General features: G+C 38.2%; 1 protein-coding gene across 1 annotated transcript in view; it reads right to left on the reverse strand.

Moving 5' to 3' along the window:
* Positions 1-21,072, reverse strand: part of Diaph3 (diaphanous related formin 3) — a 449,402-nt gene that overhangs the window by 302,312 nt on the left and 126,018 nt on the right. The window contains exons 6-9 of the mRNA XM_075949702.1: positions 14,107-14,181; positions 13,952-14,021; positions 9,410-9,546; positions 6,385-6,490 (exon numbers count right to left, since the gene is read on the reverse strand). Of these exons, the coding sequence (XP_075805817.1) occupies positions 6,385-6,490; positions 9,410-9,546; positions 13,952-14,021; positions 14,107-14,181 (388 nt within the window). The remainder of the gene's footprint in view (positions 1-6,384; positions 6,491-9,409; positions 9,547-13,951; positions 14,022-14,106; positions 14,182-21,072) is intronic.

A 21,072-nucleotide genomic window follows, 5' to 3' on the forward strand; every position in this document is an offset into this window, starting at 1 on the left:
TTTACTTCAAATCTAATGTTTTTGCCTTTAATCTATTTCCTAAAAATAAAACTCAGGCCTGAAATATAATCTTTAAATCATCTCAGGCATGTACTCTGCAGTTTCTCTCCAGAAAATATCAAAAGGAGGAAAATTTGCTTCATTCTATCATAATCACAGGCAGAGAAACTATCATTATTATTAGAATACAAATAAATATCTAACAATTTCCCTTTAAGACACACATTATCATAAATGTTTATCAATAAAAGATCGTCATTATTCTTTATTAACTACCAATTTAGAAGAAAACAATTGGGTTCTACTTTATTTAGTTATAAAAAATATTATTTTCAATTTGGTAATTTGCTAATATCACCCACACTAGTACATTTCAATAATACAAATTACACAGCTAATAAAATAAAATAGGCATTTAGAACAACAGCTTTATAGGAAAACATAGTTAGATCATTCTAAAATATGCCTTATTTCTGGAAAATTCAGAAGTATACCAGAGATGAGAGTGGAACTGAAAAGCGCATACCCAGTAATATCCCCCAAAATAAATGTGCTTTTCCTTTTTACTTGGGGGTGGGGGTAGTAAATAAGTTTTCTGAAAGATGATACCTTTTTTCCTCTTTCATATATTTACACAAGTTCAAAATGATATTCACAGCATCTTCTAAATTTTGGCCAAGAGTCAAAAAGAAATGCATTTAAACTTTGGAACTTGCCCACAAAGACACGAGGCCAACCCTGGCAGTTGATGGGACAGACACCTGAAACCAAAGGGCTGGGAAAGTCAGGCAGATTTGAAATGATTCTTCAGTTTATGAACTTGTTCAGTGGGACCAAGGTCAATGCCTCTGGCAAGGGATGATGTTGTCAGCAAGACAACTCATCTAACTGGCACCAGTCCCTTCCACCACTTTTCAATCTCTGGGGCACAGTGTACAAGCTCATTGGTCCAGAACTTAAATGCTGGGTTTTTAATTAGCTCAATGAAGGTGATAAGAAGACTCCAAGGATGTGGCCTATTTAGAATCAACCGTTCCAAGAGAACCCTTGTGATCTGTTCCTGAATTGCCTTGCTATTTACCTTGGCAAAAAGGCATAGCATGGTGCAGTTGAAGTAGTAGTGAGTGTGGCTGTTTGGTTACCACAGCTGGATTGCAATTGCATTTAAGAAGAGATAATGACCCTCAGTGTCTAAGTCCACTGATGTGGGATTTCCCTCTGTATGCTGTGATCACCAATGATAAATAAAGGAACTGCTTTGGGCCTATAGCAGAGCTATAGGGGAACAGAGTTAGGCGGGGGAAACTCAGCTGAATCCTGGGAGAAAGGAGGTGGAGTCAAGAGAAGCCATGTAGCCCCGCATGAGAGAGATGCCAGAACTTTACCAGATAAGCCACAGCCACGTGGGAATACACAGATTAATAGAAATGGGTTAAATTAAGATGTAAGAGTTAGCCAGTAAGAAGCTAGAGCTAATGGGCCAAGCAGTGGTTTAATTAATACAGTTTCTGTGTGGTTATTTCAGGTCTAAGCAGCAAGGAACTAACTAGCAGCCTCCTTGCAACATCTATACTGGAAATTGTTATGAACACATTGTAAAGACAGAAAGAATTGAATTTGAATGGCATTAAAAAAACATTTCACTTCGTGATGAAAACTAAGCTATAAAAACCATGTCAAGGAACTTATTTCAATGTATGTAAAACACCAAAAACTTAGCAATGCTAATAACTATAACAAAATATACAGTTACCGCATACCTTTGGTAATGGCTTTCTAAAAGCCAAATCAAGTGCAAGCGGTCACTCATACCTTGGCAAAAAGTTCTCAAGAACTCTATCAAACACTTGATTGATACATCTGCCAAAGGACCATGTTGCTGCAAGTACCCTTCCACTAACCACTTATCAACAAACAAGGCAAGTAAGTCATAATTTAAAAATTAATCAACTCTAAAATTGCTATAAGGACGATCATGTGAAATAGTCAAAAGATATAACAGACCCAAATATCTAACAAGAAGCTACTGATAAATAAAACGTGGCATAACAGTGCAAAAGAAAAACGAAGTGACATTTTTAAAAATGAGATAGTGGGACATTCCAACATAGATAAAAAAAACTAACTATTCAGCAGATAATAGAATCTAGTCATGTGGTGGGCATTTGGGAGGCCAAGGCAGATGGTTCTCAGTGAGTCTGAGGCAAGCTTGGTCTACACATTGAGTCCCAGAATAGTAAGAGACGGAGCTAGGGAGACCCTGTCTGAAAACTACAACAAACTCCCTGAAAAATTCTAATCATGCAGCGCCAGGTATTATACGCTCTGTGTATGTGTAATAGCTGCCATATGCAAATCTCTCTAGACAGAAAAAAGTGCCCTAGAACTAAATAGAACAACAAAATTAAAGAGTTATAGTTAAAGAAAGATTTTATTTAGGAGCACTAAAAATAATCTTAAATTGATATAGCTAAAGGTATATCTCAATATAACAAAAACCTGGCCCAAACCACCCTAAAAAATCCTTACATAGGTACATGGCATGATATATAGACTTCACGCAAATAAAACTTTTTTTTAAAAAATTACATTCCCACCACATCACTAAAGGTGTTTATCAGCTGTAAGAGTTCTTTGGTGGAGTTTTGGGGGTCGCTTATGTACACTATCATATCATCTGCAAATAACGAAAGTTTAACTTCTTCTTTTCCAATTCGAACCCCCTTGATACCCTTATGTTGTCTTAATGCTATTGCTAGAACTTCAAGCACTATATTGAAGAGGTATGGCGAGAGTGGACAGCCTTGTCGTGTTCCTGATTTTGATGGGATGGGTTTGAGTTTCGCTCCGTTTAATTTGATGTTAGCTGTCGGCTTGCTGTAAATAGCTTTTATTATATTTAGGTATGTCCCTTGTATCCCTAATCTCTCCAAAACTTTTATCATAAAGGGATGTTGAATTTCGTCAAATGCTTTTTCAGCATCTAATGAAATGATCATATGGTTTTTTTCTTTCAGCTTATTTATATGATGGATTACATTGATAGATTTTCGTATGTTGAACCAGCCCTGCATCTCTGGGATGAAGCCTACTTGATCAAAACGGATAATTTTTCTAATCTGTTCTTGGATTCGGTTTGCCAGTATTTTATTGAGGATTTTTGCATCAATGTTCATGAGTGAGATTGGCCTGTAATTCTCTTTCTTGGTTGAGTCTTTGTATGGTTTTGGTATCAGAGTAACTGTAGCTTCATAAAAGGAATTTGGCAATGACTCTTCTGTTTCTATATTGTGAAATACATTAAGGAGTATAGGTATTAGGTCTTCTTGGAAGTTCTGGTAGAATTCCCCATTGAAACCATCTGGTCCTGGGCTTTTTTTGGTAGGGAGGTTTTTGATAACAGCTTCTAATTCTTCGCGACTAAAAGGTCTATTTAGATTCAACCACTTTGGAGATCAGTGTGGAGGTTTCTCAGGAAATTCAGGATCAACCTGCCCCAGGACTCAGCAATACCACTCTTGGGAATATACCCAAGAGATGTCCTATCATATTACAAAAGCATTTGTTCAACTATGTTCATAGCAGCATTATTTGTAATAGCCAGAACCTGGAAACAACCTAGATGTCCTTCAATGGAAGAATGAATGAAGAAAGTGTGGAATATGTACACATTAGAGTACTATTCAGCGGTAAAAAACAATGACTTCTCGAATTTTGCATGCAAATGGATGGAAACAGAAAACACTATCCTGAGTGAGGTGTCCCAAACACAAAAAGATGAACATGGGATGTACTCACTCATAATTGGTTTCTAGCCATAAATAAACGACATTGAGTCTGTAATTTGTGATCCTAAAGAAGCTAAATAAGAAGGTGAACCCAAAGGAAAACATATAGTTATCCTCCTGGATATAGGAAGTAGACAAGATTGCCGAGCAAAAATTGGGATCTTGGGGATGGGGTGGGATAGGGGTAAGGGGATATGGGGAGAGAAATGTGAGAAGGGGAGGATGGGGGGAACTTGGGGAATTGGGATGGTTAGGATAAAGGAAGGATGGATATGGGAGCAGGGAAGTATATATCTTAATTAAGGGATCCAGCTTAGGGTGGGCAAGAGACCTGAACCTAGAGGGGCTCCCAGGTGCCCAGGGGGATGTCCCCAGTTAGTGCCTTGGGCAGCTGACGATAAGAAACCTGAAATGGCCCTATGCTATGACCACACTGATGAATATCTTGCATATCACCATAGAACCTTCATCGGACTATGGATGGAGATAGAGACAGAGACCCATATTGGAGCACAGGAATAAGCTCCCAAGGTCCCAATGAGGAGCAGACGGAGGGAGAACATGAGCAAGGAAGTCAGGACCATGAGGGGTGCACCCACCCACTGAGACAGAGGGACTGATCTACTGGGAGCTCACCAAGGCCAGCTGGACTGGAACTGAAAAAGCATCGGATAAAACCGGACTCTCTGAACAATGAGGACTGATGAGAAGCCAAAGACAATGGCACTGGGGTTTGATCCTACTATGTTCTGGCTTTGTGGGAGCCTAGCCAGTTTGGATGCTCACCTTCCTAGACCTAGATGGAGGGGGGAGGACCTTGGACTTTCCACCTGACTGCTCTTAGGTCTGGAGAGGGAGGGGGAAAGAAGTGGGGTGAGGGGGAGTGGAGTGGGAGGAAGGGGAGGGAAATGGGAGGATGGGAGGAGGCGGAATTTTCTTTTTCCAAGAAAAAATAAAAAAAAAAATTACAGGAGATTGGTCAACGATGGCAAATGCCTTTAATCCCAGTACTAGGGAGGCAAAGGCAGATGGATTTCTGGGAGTTTGAGGCCAGCCTCACCTATAGAGTGAGTTCCAGGACAGGCTGGAAAGCTACAGAGAAACCCTGTCTCAAAAAACAAAAAAAATTACCAGAAAACTTGTAATTTTAATACATACAATTTTTGAAAGGCATTGAAGTCTTAATCTTTAGATAGGGAAAAAATGTAGAATCAGATTAAAGAGACATTAAAATTGGCACCAGATGATAAAGGAGCAATGAGACCAAAGGACATGCAAAGACTTGGAAAATAGGTAAGAAGGAAAAGTAAGAAACAGAAATTAATAGGCAGGACAGGAGGTGGGAGAGACGAGGCAGAAGAAAGCAAAGACATAAGAGGAGTAAAGCAATGAGACAGGAGTCAAAACAAAACACAGCACCCCTGGTCTGGAAGGTAGGACCACTATTAAAGAATGCAGGTGAGCCCCAATTCCTTGTCATCCACAAGACTAGAGCCAAGGTTCTGGAAGCAGGAACCAAACAATAGAGACCCTTTATCCTGATCTTCAATCCTGGTATTGCCATGAATACTAACAACAAGGTTCCAACTGAGCCACTCATAGCATGGCATACGACATTACAGAAAAAGTTCATTAGTTCCACAGTTCAAATATCATCTGATTTTTCTTGAAATATCATGTATAAATTTTAATTTGATATTTTTAAGTTTTAAGATTCTGCTCTACTATTATTTTCACATTTAGAAACAAACGAACAAGAGTCATAGTGAAGATAGGCCTCCTTTTAAACAACCATACTTCATATATGCAAATCATTTTATATTGTTTAGCATGCATTTCCGTCATGTCATTCTGCGCACTAGTAAGTAAACAGTGCAGAGAGTTAGATCACTCAAGAATCCTTTTAAATTTCCCAAGGAGCTAGGCCAACTCAAGGATTAAGTCTGGAACGGAGAATTAGATGTGAATATTTCTTTATGGTTAATGCTGGGCTTGATGGCACAGCTATTATCCCAGCACTCAGAAAGTAGAAAATTGTCACCAAGTTCACGGCGTATCAGGGCAATATATAAATTTGATCATAACAATTAGGGCATCTTTTTTACTTCTTTTAATCAATACTTTATAAAGTATTTTTATGTTTGCATAATGAAATGGCTAAAGTTATCTACAACTGTGAGGAGAGGAATACCTTGAAGAATGATCTACTTCCTTGAACCTCGATAATATTTGCAGAAATTCTCAATTTCAATTATAAGTTCTACAATAATGACAAACCATAATTCATATAATTCAAAAACATTGCCTTACATTAGCATTAATTACTAAACAATCACAGGACTATTATGATAAGGTCTGTAGAAAAATCTGTAGGTTTAAAGTTGGAAAATCTTTCAAAGCCTAAGGAAGGGCTCATGGGTATTCACCAAGACATTTGTAAGATGTTACAAGAACACAAAACATGCGTTCATTAAGTACAAAAACTAAAAAGGCTTCACACTTATATGATGTTTACATAAAAGTCACTCACAAAACAGCTTCCAAGAATACACCTGATATGTCGCTCAGAACTAGATTTTTAAAACATAAAATGTACCTGCAGTTGCACTGAATTGTGCTGAAGGCCTTCAACAATGGGAAAAAATCTGTCAATTTTTCTTTCTTCTCCAGCTGAAGTCAAGGCTTCTAAAACTTCTTCAAGGCTATCAGAAATTTGGAGTCTATTAATTAAATAGCAATGATCAAATAACAAAAATGCCATGCAATCACTTTACCATGCTAATTAATAAAACATGAGCTCATTACTATAAGTGCATACTAACTGTACAAAATAGCAGGATTCACGGTGACATTTCCGTGCATACAAAGAATGCATTTATCACATCCAGCTTCCCTACAAATCCCGTTACCCACTCCTCCCTCTGTTCAGGTTTTTAACATCTTTGCTAACTTTACCATCTTCTACTTTTACATCAGACCCTTTTCCCCGACTGGTATCTACTTGAGGGAGGCTCAGCATGTTTTTCCGTGTGCTCTAGCATGTATTTTGATTTATTTATTTCTGGCCAATACCCTGCAAGGTGTTGACCAAGCACCTATAAAACACCACAGGTCAGGACTAATTTGAAATATTTTTGCCACTTTAGGTTCACACTGGATTCTTATTTATACTATTTTATTGAAACATAAAACTATACCACATAATGGGACATTTCAATGCATGCTGGTGCTGTGTAATATAAAATGAGGAAAAGCATGTATATCTCCCCAAATAAGTCATTCTCTCAGGATAGCAGCATTTAAAACCCATTCTTCTACCTTCTTGTAAAACATACATTATCATTTTCTAGAATCAACATCCCATGGATTTTAATGTATATAAACTGTATGCAGTGTGTATATTATAAGCCATTATAAATAAGAAAGTAGGCAGAAAACATTTGAACAACTTGTTCAGTCTAACATCTACTTCTCCAAAGTGCTGAAGCATGGATCTAAACTCTGGCAGCCTGTGAAGGCTAAATATCTAAAATGCCCTCAGTCAACACATAATGTCCCTCAAATAATGAAACTGTGACAGTCAAAAACAAACAGTAGCACAATACAATAAATAGGTAAATCTAAACTACAGTATTTGTGAAAAGACCATTTTCCCTTTTTAAAATAAAAAGTATAAATTCTTTAGCTGTGAATAAAAATATGCAGCCCTAAATGTTATTTGAATCACTATGACATTTATTCCAATGTCAAGAAACAACAAAAATAATACAGAAGGGCTGAGAATCGAATTCAGTAGTGGACTGCTTGCCTAGCTTGTGTGAGGCCATAATTTGACTCCAGAACTAAAGTAGGAGGAGGAGAACAATACATGTGAAAAAAGATGAAGAAAGAAGAGAAGGGGAAGAGAACAGAAAGAGGAAAAATAGCAGAAAGAAAAGAACAGGATAAGAGTCTAGGAGGAATAAGGGTAAAGAGAAACAAGAGAATAAGGAGGGAAGAAGAGAAAGGAGGAACCGAAAGGAATGGATAACAAAGAATAAAATGAAAGACAGGAGTCTTTCTGAGTCATGCATCAATATACATGCATACAGGGCACATACCAACTCTTAGGGCACACCAAAATCTAAGCAAACTTTCTAGATCGAGAAAATACTGAACCTGGATGTCTGGCCTTTTCCATACCTGGGGTCACAGGTCAGACTAGGTAAATGACTTCTCTAGACACACAGAACATGTGCATAAAGGCTCAGGTTCAGAGTGGTGTGTGCCTGGGCAACTACAGCCACCGAGTCAGTTCAATACCACCTCTAGCAGGATCGCCCCAAGACTGACTCTCACGTGTGTTAGAAAGGACTCAGGCTAAGTTCACATTGTAACAGTACATTAGGAGCCCTGGGAATTGCATGCTGAGAACGGCTCAACTCCTAATGTCAGGGAAGAGTTCATCTCCTAGGAAGAACTTTCCAGCAGCTCTGACAGCAGAAGAATCTACGTTTGTTTTGTTTCCACACACTTCTTGCTCGACACTCCAATTCTTCCTCTATTTAAGCAAAGCTAACATCCAGTACCCTACAGATACATGTGAGATCAATCCCTGGATACTGTGGCCAGTATACACTCGATGAACACGTCTTCCTCTGGTTTTCACCATCACTTATCTCTTTAAATGGCTTATGGGAAACAGGGTCAAGCCAAGGCCTTTGGACATGATTGAGCCAGGCTGTTTCAATTCTCTGGAAACTATGAGCACTGTCTTTATTCTTATGGTTTTTTGGTTTACTTGTTTTTTAAAACATTTTAAAGGGCTACTTATAATTAGAGTCCTAATCTTACTTAAGGTGTTGGGGTGTGTACTTTATCACCAGGATATATGCTGAGTGGCTGATTAGGTACAACCTTGTAGCCAAGTCTTGAAGCTTCAATGTGTTTTAGACTATAACCCATTCAACTCAACTGATCTGTCTTACATATAAATTGTCAAAAAGCAATGTACTTATCATTAGAAGAGGTAAGCATGACTCACAATTCCAATTTTATATATATGTGAAATTAGATAATAAAAAATACCCCATTTGTACATTTCACCCTCTACTTTGAAATTTTATTAAGGGGTGAGCTTAAAGAAGTTTAAAAGAAACAAGATGAGGAAATCAGTTGTTCATGAAATTATTTTAGTCCCTAACTAAAAATTTGATTAGCAAAATATTTGAACAAATATTTTAATTTTACAAATAAGAAACCAAACTAACTCCCAGACATTTATTAACACTGAGGTTGTATGCTTCTGTACATGACAATGCAGGAGACACAGGGAGACTTACATGCTCTCCTTCCCCACAATGCAGGAGACACAGGGAGACTTACATGCTCTCCTCCCTATGATGTAGGAGACACAGGGAGGCTTACATGCTCTCTTCCCCTATGATGTAGGAGACACAGGGAGGCTTACATGCTCTCCTCCCCTATGATGCAAGATTCACAGGGGGGCTTACATGCTCTCCTCCCCTACGATGCAGGAGACACAGGGAGACTTACATGCCCTCCTCCCCTAAGATGCAGGAGACACAGGGAGGCTTACATGCTCTCCTCCCCTACGATGCAGGAGACACAGGGAGACTTACATGCTCTCCTCCCCTACAATGCATACTGCAGAAAGAAGCTTCACCACATCCGCCATCATATTGGGCTGCTTAGGATCCATGGCTTTCGCCAACAAGGAAAGACTCCTCTCTTCACTCATAATTCTTTCTAAGCCATACTGCAACAATAGAAAATGAGTTAAATGTTAGGAATTATTTTGAAAGATGGTGCATAAATTTTAAAAATTATATTTTTACCTCTAAAAAAGACAAAGTATGAGGACCTTGTAACACCATAAAAATTTCCCAAGTATTACTATTATATTAAGAGTTATGAGAATCTACCAAATGCAAAAAAGTCCATGGAGAAATAAGGGATTCTCAACATTAACGTACAACACAAATACTAAAACAGTCACGGAGGACAGGGCAATCTCTGCGCTAAGAAAGAAAGTGGGTAAAATTGACAAGCAAACACACAGATCAGCACTGTACAATCAAAAGATAGGATAAACCAAAGAATAATTTATGTCATTTTCATGAAACAAACGAAACATTTTAAATAGAGTTAACCCAGTGTATTAAAGTATTATTGTTATAACATAGAAACTATGTAGAACACTTTTATTTTCCTTAAGACTGAATATCAAGATGCATTTTCTAATCACACCACATCTGAATTCAGACTAGACACTTTCAAGTGTTCAAAGCCCAAGTGGCTGCCACAAGACAGTACAGGTCTAGATCTGAACCTAGTATATAAATACACAAAGGCAAAGGACAATTTATAAAGGAGCTGTGTGGAAACTCCCATAGTAGAAATGTGTATTCTGAGCACAATGGTACTTATAATCAATAAACACGTTCAAAATGATTTGTTGAAGGATAAAGTTTATTTGATACTGCCATAAAGTCACATCCAATTAGAATATAAGTAATTATATTAAAGGCATATTATCTTAAGAAAGTATGTATTATCTCTTGACATACCAGTAATCTGCATCATCAGTATAAAAATGCAATAGAAGACATCAAATAATACTTCTACCTCCCATGTAATTTGGATGATCTTTCTCCATAGTATAAAACTTGTAGATCAAGTAACTACTATAAATGATCACAGGAACATTAATCCCAACTACACACCTACCAATTATGGCTGAAAAATGGCTATAAATCTAAGTATCAAAGTCAAAACACTAACAAGGTTAAACACAAATGCTTTATTATAAAATTGTGTTTGTAATGTTATTATCACATACATTAGCATTAATAGAAAAAGAGAAAAAAGCAAACTTGACATTGTGCAGAAATAGTGCATTTGCTGGAAAATACTATGGTGAAGAGGTGTGACAGAGGGAGGGCAAGCAGAAGAGGCAAGACCCCAGAAATGAGAGTGGTAGGAGTTCCTTCTTATTCATGGGAAAAGGTTTACAGACAAACTGGTCAGAAAAGGGCTCACTGTTCTGATGTTCTGAACTACAAGCTGAGACTTCAAAAGCTGGCACAAAGAGAAGAGCCACACCATGCCTTGGTAGTATTGCAGAAAATTGTCAGTAATATAGGAAGCACCCTTTGGACAGACTCAGAAAGACAAAGATTAGCACGCTCTGTCCTGAGAAAACCGTTGATAGATGAAAGCTTGTCTCTAGTGCCTGCCTTCCAGATTCACAGTCAGGCAGCTCTCTAGGCTCCTGATAATCTGGGATGGCTGCAGTCAGACTACCTACCATTTCCATTTCCCACCCCCACCCTGATTCTAACTCCTGGGTGGGAGGGCTGGATATGAGCGCACTCTGATCTTATGCTCTGACCACAATCCTGTGACACCAAAGGCATGACCTCTAATTTTCTCAATAAAAAATATAATAAAATAAAATAGAAGAGCTCATTTGGTGAATAGAATGAGGCCATATTACCACTCTTTCATAACTATTACTAAACAAGAAACTGTCATATACTTCAATAAAATTATGTATGCAAAGACTTAAAAAAGAGAAAAATTGACTGTGAGAAATAGTTCACTTACCAGTGCTAACATCAAAGTTCTTTTAATGAAGGCTTTTAAAATGAGAGCGCTATCACCAATTTGGGAAGGTCTAAAAGGTATCTTTCCTGAATGTCAAGGACCCACTTGGGATAATATGATAACTGGCCTGTTGTAAACCCAGAACCAATGCTTTGTTCTCTTAGCATTCCACAGAAGGCCTATTGTTACCTAACAGAATTCCAGGCAGCGGAAGATAATATCTTTAGCTAAGGGAAGGTAAATACTCTCATCCCTGACAAGAAAGAAAACATCAATACTGTATGACAGCTGGGGATAAGCAACAATCAATGGTATGTGTATCCCAACAATGGCAAAAATATGAGGGATGAGAATGGCTTTAACAGCAAGACTCTCATTGTCAATGGGCATAGAATTCAATCCCTAAACCCCTTTCAAAAACAAAGTCTTCCTTTGTATGCCTCCATATTTTAAAAGATTCATTTAAAAATTACTTTTTTATTTTTATTTTTTTTAGTATCGGTCAACTACTTTCATGCCTAAGCCCTCAGAGTCTAGAAAAGGGAGTCAGATGCCCTAGAATTGGAGCTATGGATAGTTGCGAGCCATAATGTGGGTGCTGAGAATCGAACCTAGGACCTCTGGAAGGGGATATAAAGTTTTACACAACTGAGCCAACTCTCTAGCCTTAAAAAAAATACTTTTAATTCCATTTAATGTGATAAACAATTCATTTTTACAAGATGCCACAGTCATTTATATTAATGACATAAGTGATGGTAGCAAATAATCCTAAAGGCTATATAGTTTCCTCGTTAAAATGAAATCCAGTGAAGACTTCACAGTGATATGGTAAAGTGCACATCTATATAGCTGATTAAATGAAGCTTAAGAAAACTAACAACAACCTTGAGTTGGTAATATGACCAGCAACTTTGCAAAATAGAGTCTATATTTTAAAATATTAATCCCAAGTGTCAGTGACTAAATTTTCTGTTTTATTAACCTATATGCCATTATCAAATTCAAATGCAGTATTTTATGGCTCTATATAAACTATAAGAAATAAAATCTACTATGACTAAAACCAAGTAAGGAATGTGATTTTCTAAATAATAATTTATTTTAGCCATTAGTCTTCTCAAATTTAACTTTGGTCACATACACCTCTTTGGTTTAAAAGAGGCACACCTGCAATTTCTTCCTTTGAGCTTCATGCCACCAGGAAAATTCCCCTACTACAGCCTCACTTTTTATAAAGGCCTCTAAAAAACAGCTCAACTTGCATGGTGGAAACAACCCTCTACAAGGAGTTTCTCATCCTTCCAGTGCCTACTCTTAAAGAACATGCAGACAACCTACTTCACATAACACAGCAAAATTCTTTAAAAGGGGGTCTACTCCTCAGGCAATCTCCTTGGGAAGTATCAAGGTGAGAAAAAGTAAACAACACTCTATGAATTAAAAAAAAAAAAACTAGAAAATTGTAAAAGTGACTCAGCAGAAAGACAACTGTCTCCAAACCTGAGGACCTGGGTTCAGTCCCCAGAACCCACATGGAAAAAGAAGAGAATCAATTTCCACAGGCTGTCTTGTTTCTTCCACACTGACCCTGTGGCACAAGGGCACAGACACACATGATCATGGCATAAACAAGTGTTTAAAATAACTAAACAGGAAACTCAGCAGAATGCTTTCACAAAAAACAAAATTAGAAAACACAAACAGTTGCTATAACAAAATTAAATACTAACAATTTAAGGATGTATATATTTAACCCTCCAGATGTTTATCTTTAAAGAAAAAGGCAAAATATGCTTCATTAAAATTTGCCAAACATGTACGCCTTTTCTATAGAACATGATCACACATCACAAGAGCATACATAACCTTTGCTCCCCTGATGTCCAACAACTGACATACCTATCATTACATCACACATCAGGAGATAGATGAGCTGACAGTCAGAGCTAAAGAAATGAGGCTATCAGCAGTCACCAAAACAGAGTGAGTAACCAGGCAGTTATGGCCTAAAGTCTTCTGCTTAATTTAACTTTACTACACAAGTACTTTACACTACACAACTTTACTACACAGATATGCCATATTATGCTGGCTCAATAATAAATATAACACTGCTACATTTCTAGAATCTTCTCACATCTGTATATATTAATTTTATCATAAGTTTTAAATTCTCAGGATATGAAGCATGGGTTTTCACAACTTGAATCTCTGGTAGCATATATATAAACATATATATAAACTATAGTTACTAACAGTGTAGGATACAAATGCCTAAATCCTGCTAACCTTTGAAAATCAAAAGGAAAGAAGCAAAAGAAGGCTCAAGGTGAAGAGCACAGGAGAGAAAGCAAGTGCCTCTGCAGGCGGGGCTCACGTTTCAGGGGCAATCATGTTCACCTCCCAGCTCCTCCTAAAATCCCCTGCTCTTCTATCAACATAGGAAACAAACCCATCATCACCCAATGGCATGCAAGTAGAACTCTCGATGGTGAGGCTGTAATTCATGTAAGACTTTGTGGTGAACAAAGGGGAACTCCCCTGCAGCATACCTGTGTGTTCATCAGGGCTTTCAGACACTGGATAACTTTGTGCTGATTCTTCTTTACAACTCTTTCTTGGCTGTGTTAACATAAATACAACAATATTGAATTACAGTTGGACATACTAACAGAGAGCTTAATTAAATATTATTAACTATACTTACATTTGCCCACTAATCAGTTTTTCCAAAATGTCCAACAATAGTCCGAGTCCCTCATGTCCAAAGCTTTGCACCCAACTAAAAATAAAAAACCACAAATGTGAGTTGTTTATATGCCTATAATTATTTTAAAATTTTTGTAGTCATAATCATGACTACTATAAGCATAACACTAGATACAAAATTGTTCATGGTTCATAGACCTTGACTGTAAGAGTTGAGGGAAAATGCCACTATAGACAGCAATAGGCTAACATCATTCATTCAAGCTTCTAAGAACTGAGTCTCAGCCATGTTCCATGTTCAACATGTTGATAACTAGGAATCCTCCATGGATACACAAGTATATATACCAAAAACTTGGGAAAAGTATCAAACAGAGCTTCACTCAGTACGGCGACTCACTAGATCAAGCTGGACTATCAAATCTGGGACTATCTGGGAAGGGAAAACTACAGAGGGAGGGAAGGCAAATAGGATACTAGAGGTGAGGGTTTGGACTAAGACTAAGAAAAAGATAAGGGACAAACGTTTATCAACACAATAGAAAGATACATAGTAGGAGAGCTTACCAGACTACCAAAATGAAGTTCTATAACTATTAGGAATATCTTAAATTTCAAAGATCAACTTCTTTAAGAATTAGAGGGAAAATAAAGCATTTATCATGTAAGTATTTCCATCATGGCTGAATGGCATGTGACCCGTGAATCAGTGATGCACTCAAAGGTTTAAGGAAGTTGGACATTATTGCTACTGGAGAAAAAAATCATGTTGATTACAGAAAAAGCACAAGTGGTAATCAAGAAACACAGGTTAACATATAACAAAATTGTAACTGTGTCTCCTAAAAAAGGGGGAAGAAAAAAATAGCAGAATTTCTATATGTGTATTTTCTATGTGTCCACTTTCATGTATGGTTTCCATGTGTATGAAAAGTAAATGCTAAAAATAAACTATCAAAAAATCAAAAAAAAGCATCATAGAGCATGAGAACAAGTCACAAACAAGTAAATACTGCCACTTTCTTGATTAGGGTACAAAGTAACTTTGCCTAGAGATAAGGAAAAGCCAGAGTGAGCACAGCATAGTATTAACCTAAAAACAGAAATGCAACTGCCAGAAAATTTGTACAAAGCCCAGAGGTGACCCTTTACTGCCATATCTGAATAGGAATGGCCCTCACAGATTCATGTGTTTGAATGCTTGGCCCATGGGAATGGCTCCATCAGAAGGTGTGGCCTTGATAAAGTAACTGTGACCTTTTTGGAGGAAGTGTGTCAAAGTAGGGGTGGGCTTTATAGTCTCACATGCTCGAGCTAAACCTAGTGTGGAACACAGTCACCTTCTGCTGCCTACAGATCAGGACACACAACTCTCAGTTCCTTCCCTAGCACCATGTCTGTCTGCATGCTTCCATGTTCTCACCATGACAATAATGGGCTAAACCTCTAACTGAAACTTTAAGCCAGCCCCAATTAAATGTTTTCCTTTAGAAGAGATGCCATGGTCATGATGTCTTCACAGCAATAGAAACCCCTAAGACAGAAGCCAAGAGATTTTTTTGCAATGGTCCTAAGCACAGTTTTGGGAAAAAGTTTTCCCCATAAACGCTGCTGGGAGTCTTGACATCCATATGCAGAATAAAGCCAAATCATTCTCTCTAATAAATTACAAAAGTTGAATATAAATCATTTAAAGAATTATATGTAGGAGCTAAAACTATAAGTCACTGGGTTACAAGAAACCAGAAGCATCTCAGGAAACTGGAATAGCAAGACTTTTTTGTAACAGGTTCCCAAAGGTACAGAAAACAAAATCAGAGGTAACCAAATAGGATTACATCAAACCAGAAAGCATTTTTACCACAGCAAAGGGGTGAGCAACAGAGAAATAAATAAGTAAATAAATAAATAAACCATCAACATACTGATAGAAAGGACTGGAAAGTAAGATATCTAACTGGAGGCCAAGACCCACAATATAGGAAGGGCTCCCAAAACTCAACTGCAAAAACAATAACCTTATTAACAAGTAGAAAAACAATCTAAATGATCGTTCTTCAAAGAAAACAAAGAAATAGCCAAGAAGTACATGAAACACGCTCAGCACAGCTAACAGTCAGGAAAAGAAATGAGAAGGCAAAGCAAGCTATAGCGCCATTCAAATAAGAACAACTCTTAACAAAACCAAGACAAAACAAACGCCATCTGTCAAGGGCAGGGGTAAAGCGAAGGTCTGCACACAGTTGGCAGCAATGTACATTAGTACGGCCTTTACAGGAAACAGCAAGAGGCCTCTTCACCTAATAATATCAATTAGGAACAATCAATAGCAATATTAGAATCATATTCAAAGGAAATAGAGTTAACCAGTCAGAGACATTTGCACCTCCGTGTTTACTGCAGCAACTGCCAGGATACAGAAGCAACACAGTGCCCAGAATCTAATTCCTAGATGAGGAAATGTTGTGCACAGACACAGCGGAGCATTAGTCAGGCAAGAAAATTGAAATCCTGGTATTTGCAGCACCATGGGTAGACCTGGAAATCTTTATACTAAGTGAAATGGGTCAGGCACAGAATGATATACACTGAGTCATCTCACTTCTGAGGAGATCTAGAAAAGCTGATCAAGTTTAACCTGAGACACTGGGGGTGGCTATCAGAGGAGAGCAGTGGGGCAGCATGGACAGTCTGCTGAACGGGTACTAACCAACAGGAACAAGAGCTTCCGGTGTGCCCTAGAGGGTTATAGCCAACAACTCTGTGCTACAGAAGAAAGAGTTTTGAATACTGATACCCAAAAGAAATAATTAACGTTTGAGGGGAACAGATGTTGAATTTAACTAAATATCCCAGTGTAGCTATGTATTAAAACAGTGCACAATACACCCATTACATGTGTAGCTTTCATGTTCTTGTCTAAAACTTAGCTTAAACTACGAACCTTGTGTGAACATCACCTTCTGCATTTAACACTCTGTGGACACAGCCTCACCACCTGTACATTTTCAGAATTTCTGACATCAGAGAAGGCAAATGTATTTCTGCGCTGCATATTTCTTTGCAATCACACTGGCAGTCTCCAGCCACACGATCTTCCTCATCTCCTCTCTGCCCAGTGAAAGCCATGAAATATCTAGCTGAACAAAGCAGGAACAGCAAAGGCATTCACTCCCCATCAAAGACTGAAGACCACTATTATGGCTGAGAGGAAGGAAACAGCTAAGTAAATGCCACTGCTTTCAAACGATGCTGCTACTTCAAAAGTGAAGAGTTTACTTTCTCCTATCAGCTACAGACAGATTACCCACGGGCATTTCAAATCTGGCTTTCATGTTTCATGAAAAACACCTACAGCATCCGCTTAGCTGCTTCCTTGTTTACATCTTATTCTGTGTTTATTCTTATTTCACACGTACTGTAGAAGCTTGAAATCAATCATGTAAAGAGTAATTTGTGAGCCTTATTTGACCAGGATTGGGATGTGTGGAGTCTCTCTGCTTTTCACAACTGCCTGTGTTATTCTTTCCCAGTGGGCCTTTAATATTTTACTTAAAGTGGATTTTCTACCATTCCCATATTCAAAAGTATATACATGAAGAGATTCTAAGGCTAATATGAATGATATGAGATTATTCATACTGTTTCGCCTTCAATCACTGACAAATAGTTACTATTCACAAAGTTAGCCTAACTGTAATATATAGAGTAACCTTAAATTATGTTAGTGTAATATGCTAATATTTTGATGAAGGGTAGGATTTACTAATGATGCAAACCCTATGCAAAACACAAATTTCTTGGATCTGAGTAATAACAAAACATAACTATGTAAACTTTATCAACCATAAATAAAAACAACAATTATAACTAAAAAAATGGGACCAACAGTTCTCAAATCAACAATTTTTAGTTATCCCGAATACGTCTTTTCTAGACTGAAGTAATTAAATTTTTCAAGCACTCACATGTATCATATATAAGCTAACTGTCCATGAAGCAAAACTCACTAAGGTAACTTCAGTGAGAATACACAAATCTCAAATCATAATATCTTATAATCTTCTCATTATGGGAATTAATTTATCAGCAACAAGATCATGGTGAACAAACTATAAAATGAATAATGTAAGATGCAATACAGTAAGATGTCAGCCGTGAGAGTTCTAAAAAAGAAATTGCTTTCTCTTGTGTTTGTTACTGTTCCTACTATTTTTCGAAATATAATTACATCTGTTTTCCTTTCCCCTTCCTCCTCCAACTCTTTTCCAAAACTATTTTTGTAAATTCTTTGAGAATTTCAAACAGTGGATTTTGGTTATAACACCTTCCCCAAACTCCTGCCCGACCCTTCCCTCCCCAACCTTAGTGTCCTCCTTTTCTTTTAATCAAGTCCAGTGCCAGCTGCCCACCTATGGTTGGGGAATGGCCATGCACTACAGCACAGTAGTCAAGAGCAGGGAAACTTTTTATGCTTGTTTCCATGCTGCCTTTTAAGTGAACAACTTCAATGTTTTTCTATTTTAATCTAAGTATTATGTTATGTGGTAAACACGTACCTAAGAAAGCTATGCTTATATGTCATAAATGATATTTTTTAAAAAGAAAATTGGAATGGATACGAGGAGTGAAAGAGGAACATAAAGGAACAACATACTATTTAAACATAAAAACTAAAGGAAGTGTTATTAGAAAGGTCAATTCAAAATATACCCAAGGTCACACCTGGTGTAATGGTACATAATTCCAGCACTGGAGAGGTAGACATGGGTCTGCCCGGCTTTTTTTTGGGAGGGGGGGGCGCTTCCAGCTTTTAAAAGCTGCCTAGCACATGCACACAGGAGGTTGGCATGACGTCACACTGATGATGCAGATGATGGGTGACTCACGCATGCAGGCAAGGGTTTAGCTGAGTCATACGCAGAGGTAACCATGCATGCGCACACATGGGTCACGCGGGACCCTTTGTGTACAAGGGCCCCTCAGAAGGTGCCTGCCTTTAGAACCGGGAAGTTCAGCCTTATCTGTGGCTGAATAATTACAATAGGTAGTTGTCCTTAGCAAACTCTAGACCACATTCCCCTCTAATTCTAATTGTTTTCTCACTCATTATTTAGAAACATAAAATCACATCTTGTCTTCTGGAAGATAAAATGAGGTACCAAGTATACAGCTCTGTAGTCTTGACAGAGGTTAGCTGAAATCCATAGATTTCTACAGAAAAGGCAAAGTTTCTGATCATTTGAGAAAAAAAAAACCTGGAAAACCATTATCAACTGATCTCGGAAGGATGAACCGTCAGGAAACTAGCAGCCGGTCTGCTCTGGCCTGGCAGCACAGTGCCACCAGATGTCATCTAACTGTGCCTGCCGTGGAGGGTGAAGAAGCAACGTGTAACACTGCTGCTTCAAAGTAGAAAACAATGCATCTGGGAGATACTGATTTAACCTGCCTCTTAAATTCTGTAACAGAAGATGATCAAATTCTCAAGTGCCTTGATGAAAGCTAAGTAAGACCATATAGGACTTGCAGGCAGGGGTCTCAGTATGGAAGTCAGGCTGAGAGCAAGATATAGGAACCATTAGCAGAGACACATGAGGAGAGGGAATTGGATGCAAATACTCCAGATACAGAGTCCAAACCACCTTTTGGTAGCAGTTTAGGATACCAAAAGTGTAGGGCCCAAGGATCTACCCCTGTTCCCCGGGTTCATTTTGAGGACAATTTCTGGCCAGCCAGCCTTTCCTGTTTGTTCCTGTGCTCCTCTGCCCCACCTGGTGATTAGCTATAGGGCACTGTTGACTCCACCTTGGGCATGGTAATTTCCCACCTGCCTGGGGGTATTCCATTGTGCAGCAGCTAGGTAGTTAAGGTTTTTCCTAAATTTGAATAAACAGCTTTCGGCTGATCTCCTTTCGAATGACCCAGGTCTCTTATGTGTTCTTTCGATCTCCAGGCGCTTGCCCGCTGGCGAATGGTACAGTTATGTTCTAACTGTACCAAGAGAGTAATGCAGGCATTACACAAAAGCAGTAGTTGCTCCCAAGGACACAGGATAAAATCCATAGCATAAAAAATGATGTTCAAAACCTCGGTTTAGAAAGCAAATAGAGCTGGTCATCTCAATGAACAGTAGGGGCAACAGTCAGATCTCTGCTGACAGATTTTCTGCTGACATGGAAATTCACTGTCACTGCCTCTCTTCCAAGTGTGTCCTTGGGAAAGGAAGCACAAATAAACCATGATCAGAACTCGAACAGTACTACCAAGCTATAAAGATAATCTTTATCGGATGCAGTTTTCTTAAGACTGGTAAACACTTCCAATTTGCCTGGACCTGGTGATACGTTAAAGATCAACAAATAGTTTAGAATGAAATGGAGGAACTTTGGCTTGCTACTTTCTCAGAAGACCAAACTTCACATCCCAGTGCCTATAGCAGGTACCTCCCACTGCCCGTAATTCCAGTTCCAGGGAAATCTAGCCTCCCTAGACACCTGTACTCACATGCACACACACACACACACACACACACACACACACACACACACACACACAATTTTCTAAAAATCTTCTAAATTAAAAATAACAAATTTCAAAATAAAAAATAATCTTAAAAGGATACTTGTAAAATAAAACAGAGACATATTTGGCTAATTATATGTAAGCAGAGCTATGTAGCAAAGTTAAGGACACTTAGATGTAGCACCTCCTAATACTGGTACCCAGAGCAGTAGCTTTACTTTACATATGGAGAAGACACCACAAGGAGATGATGTCTTTGTAGCAATACTGAGCTTGTCCCAGACTTCATGCTCCAAACATCAATTCAGCTCTCAGATAGAGTACGCTTCTACACTGAACCAAGAGTGATGGGTCTGGAGTCACTGTACTAATTCACATTTTAGGCCCAACTGCTGTAGAAAGGGTGAAGTTTCGTTACTATTAAGCTTATGTTCAATAT

Source organism: Microtus pennsylvanicus, chromosome 15 (assembly GCF_037038515.1).
Source record: "Microtus pennsylvanicus isolate mMicPen1 chromosome 15, mMicPen1.hap1, whole genome shotgun sequence".
NCBI classification, from domain to species: domain Eukaryota; kingdom Metazoa; phylum Chordata; class Mammalia; order Rodentia; family Cricetidae; genus Microtus; species Microtus pennsylvanicus.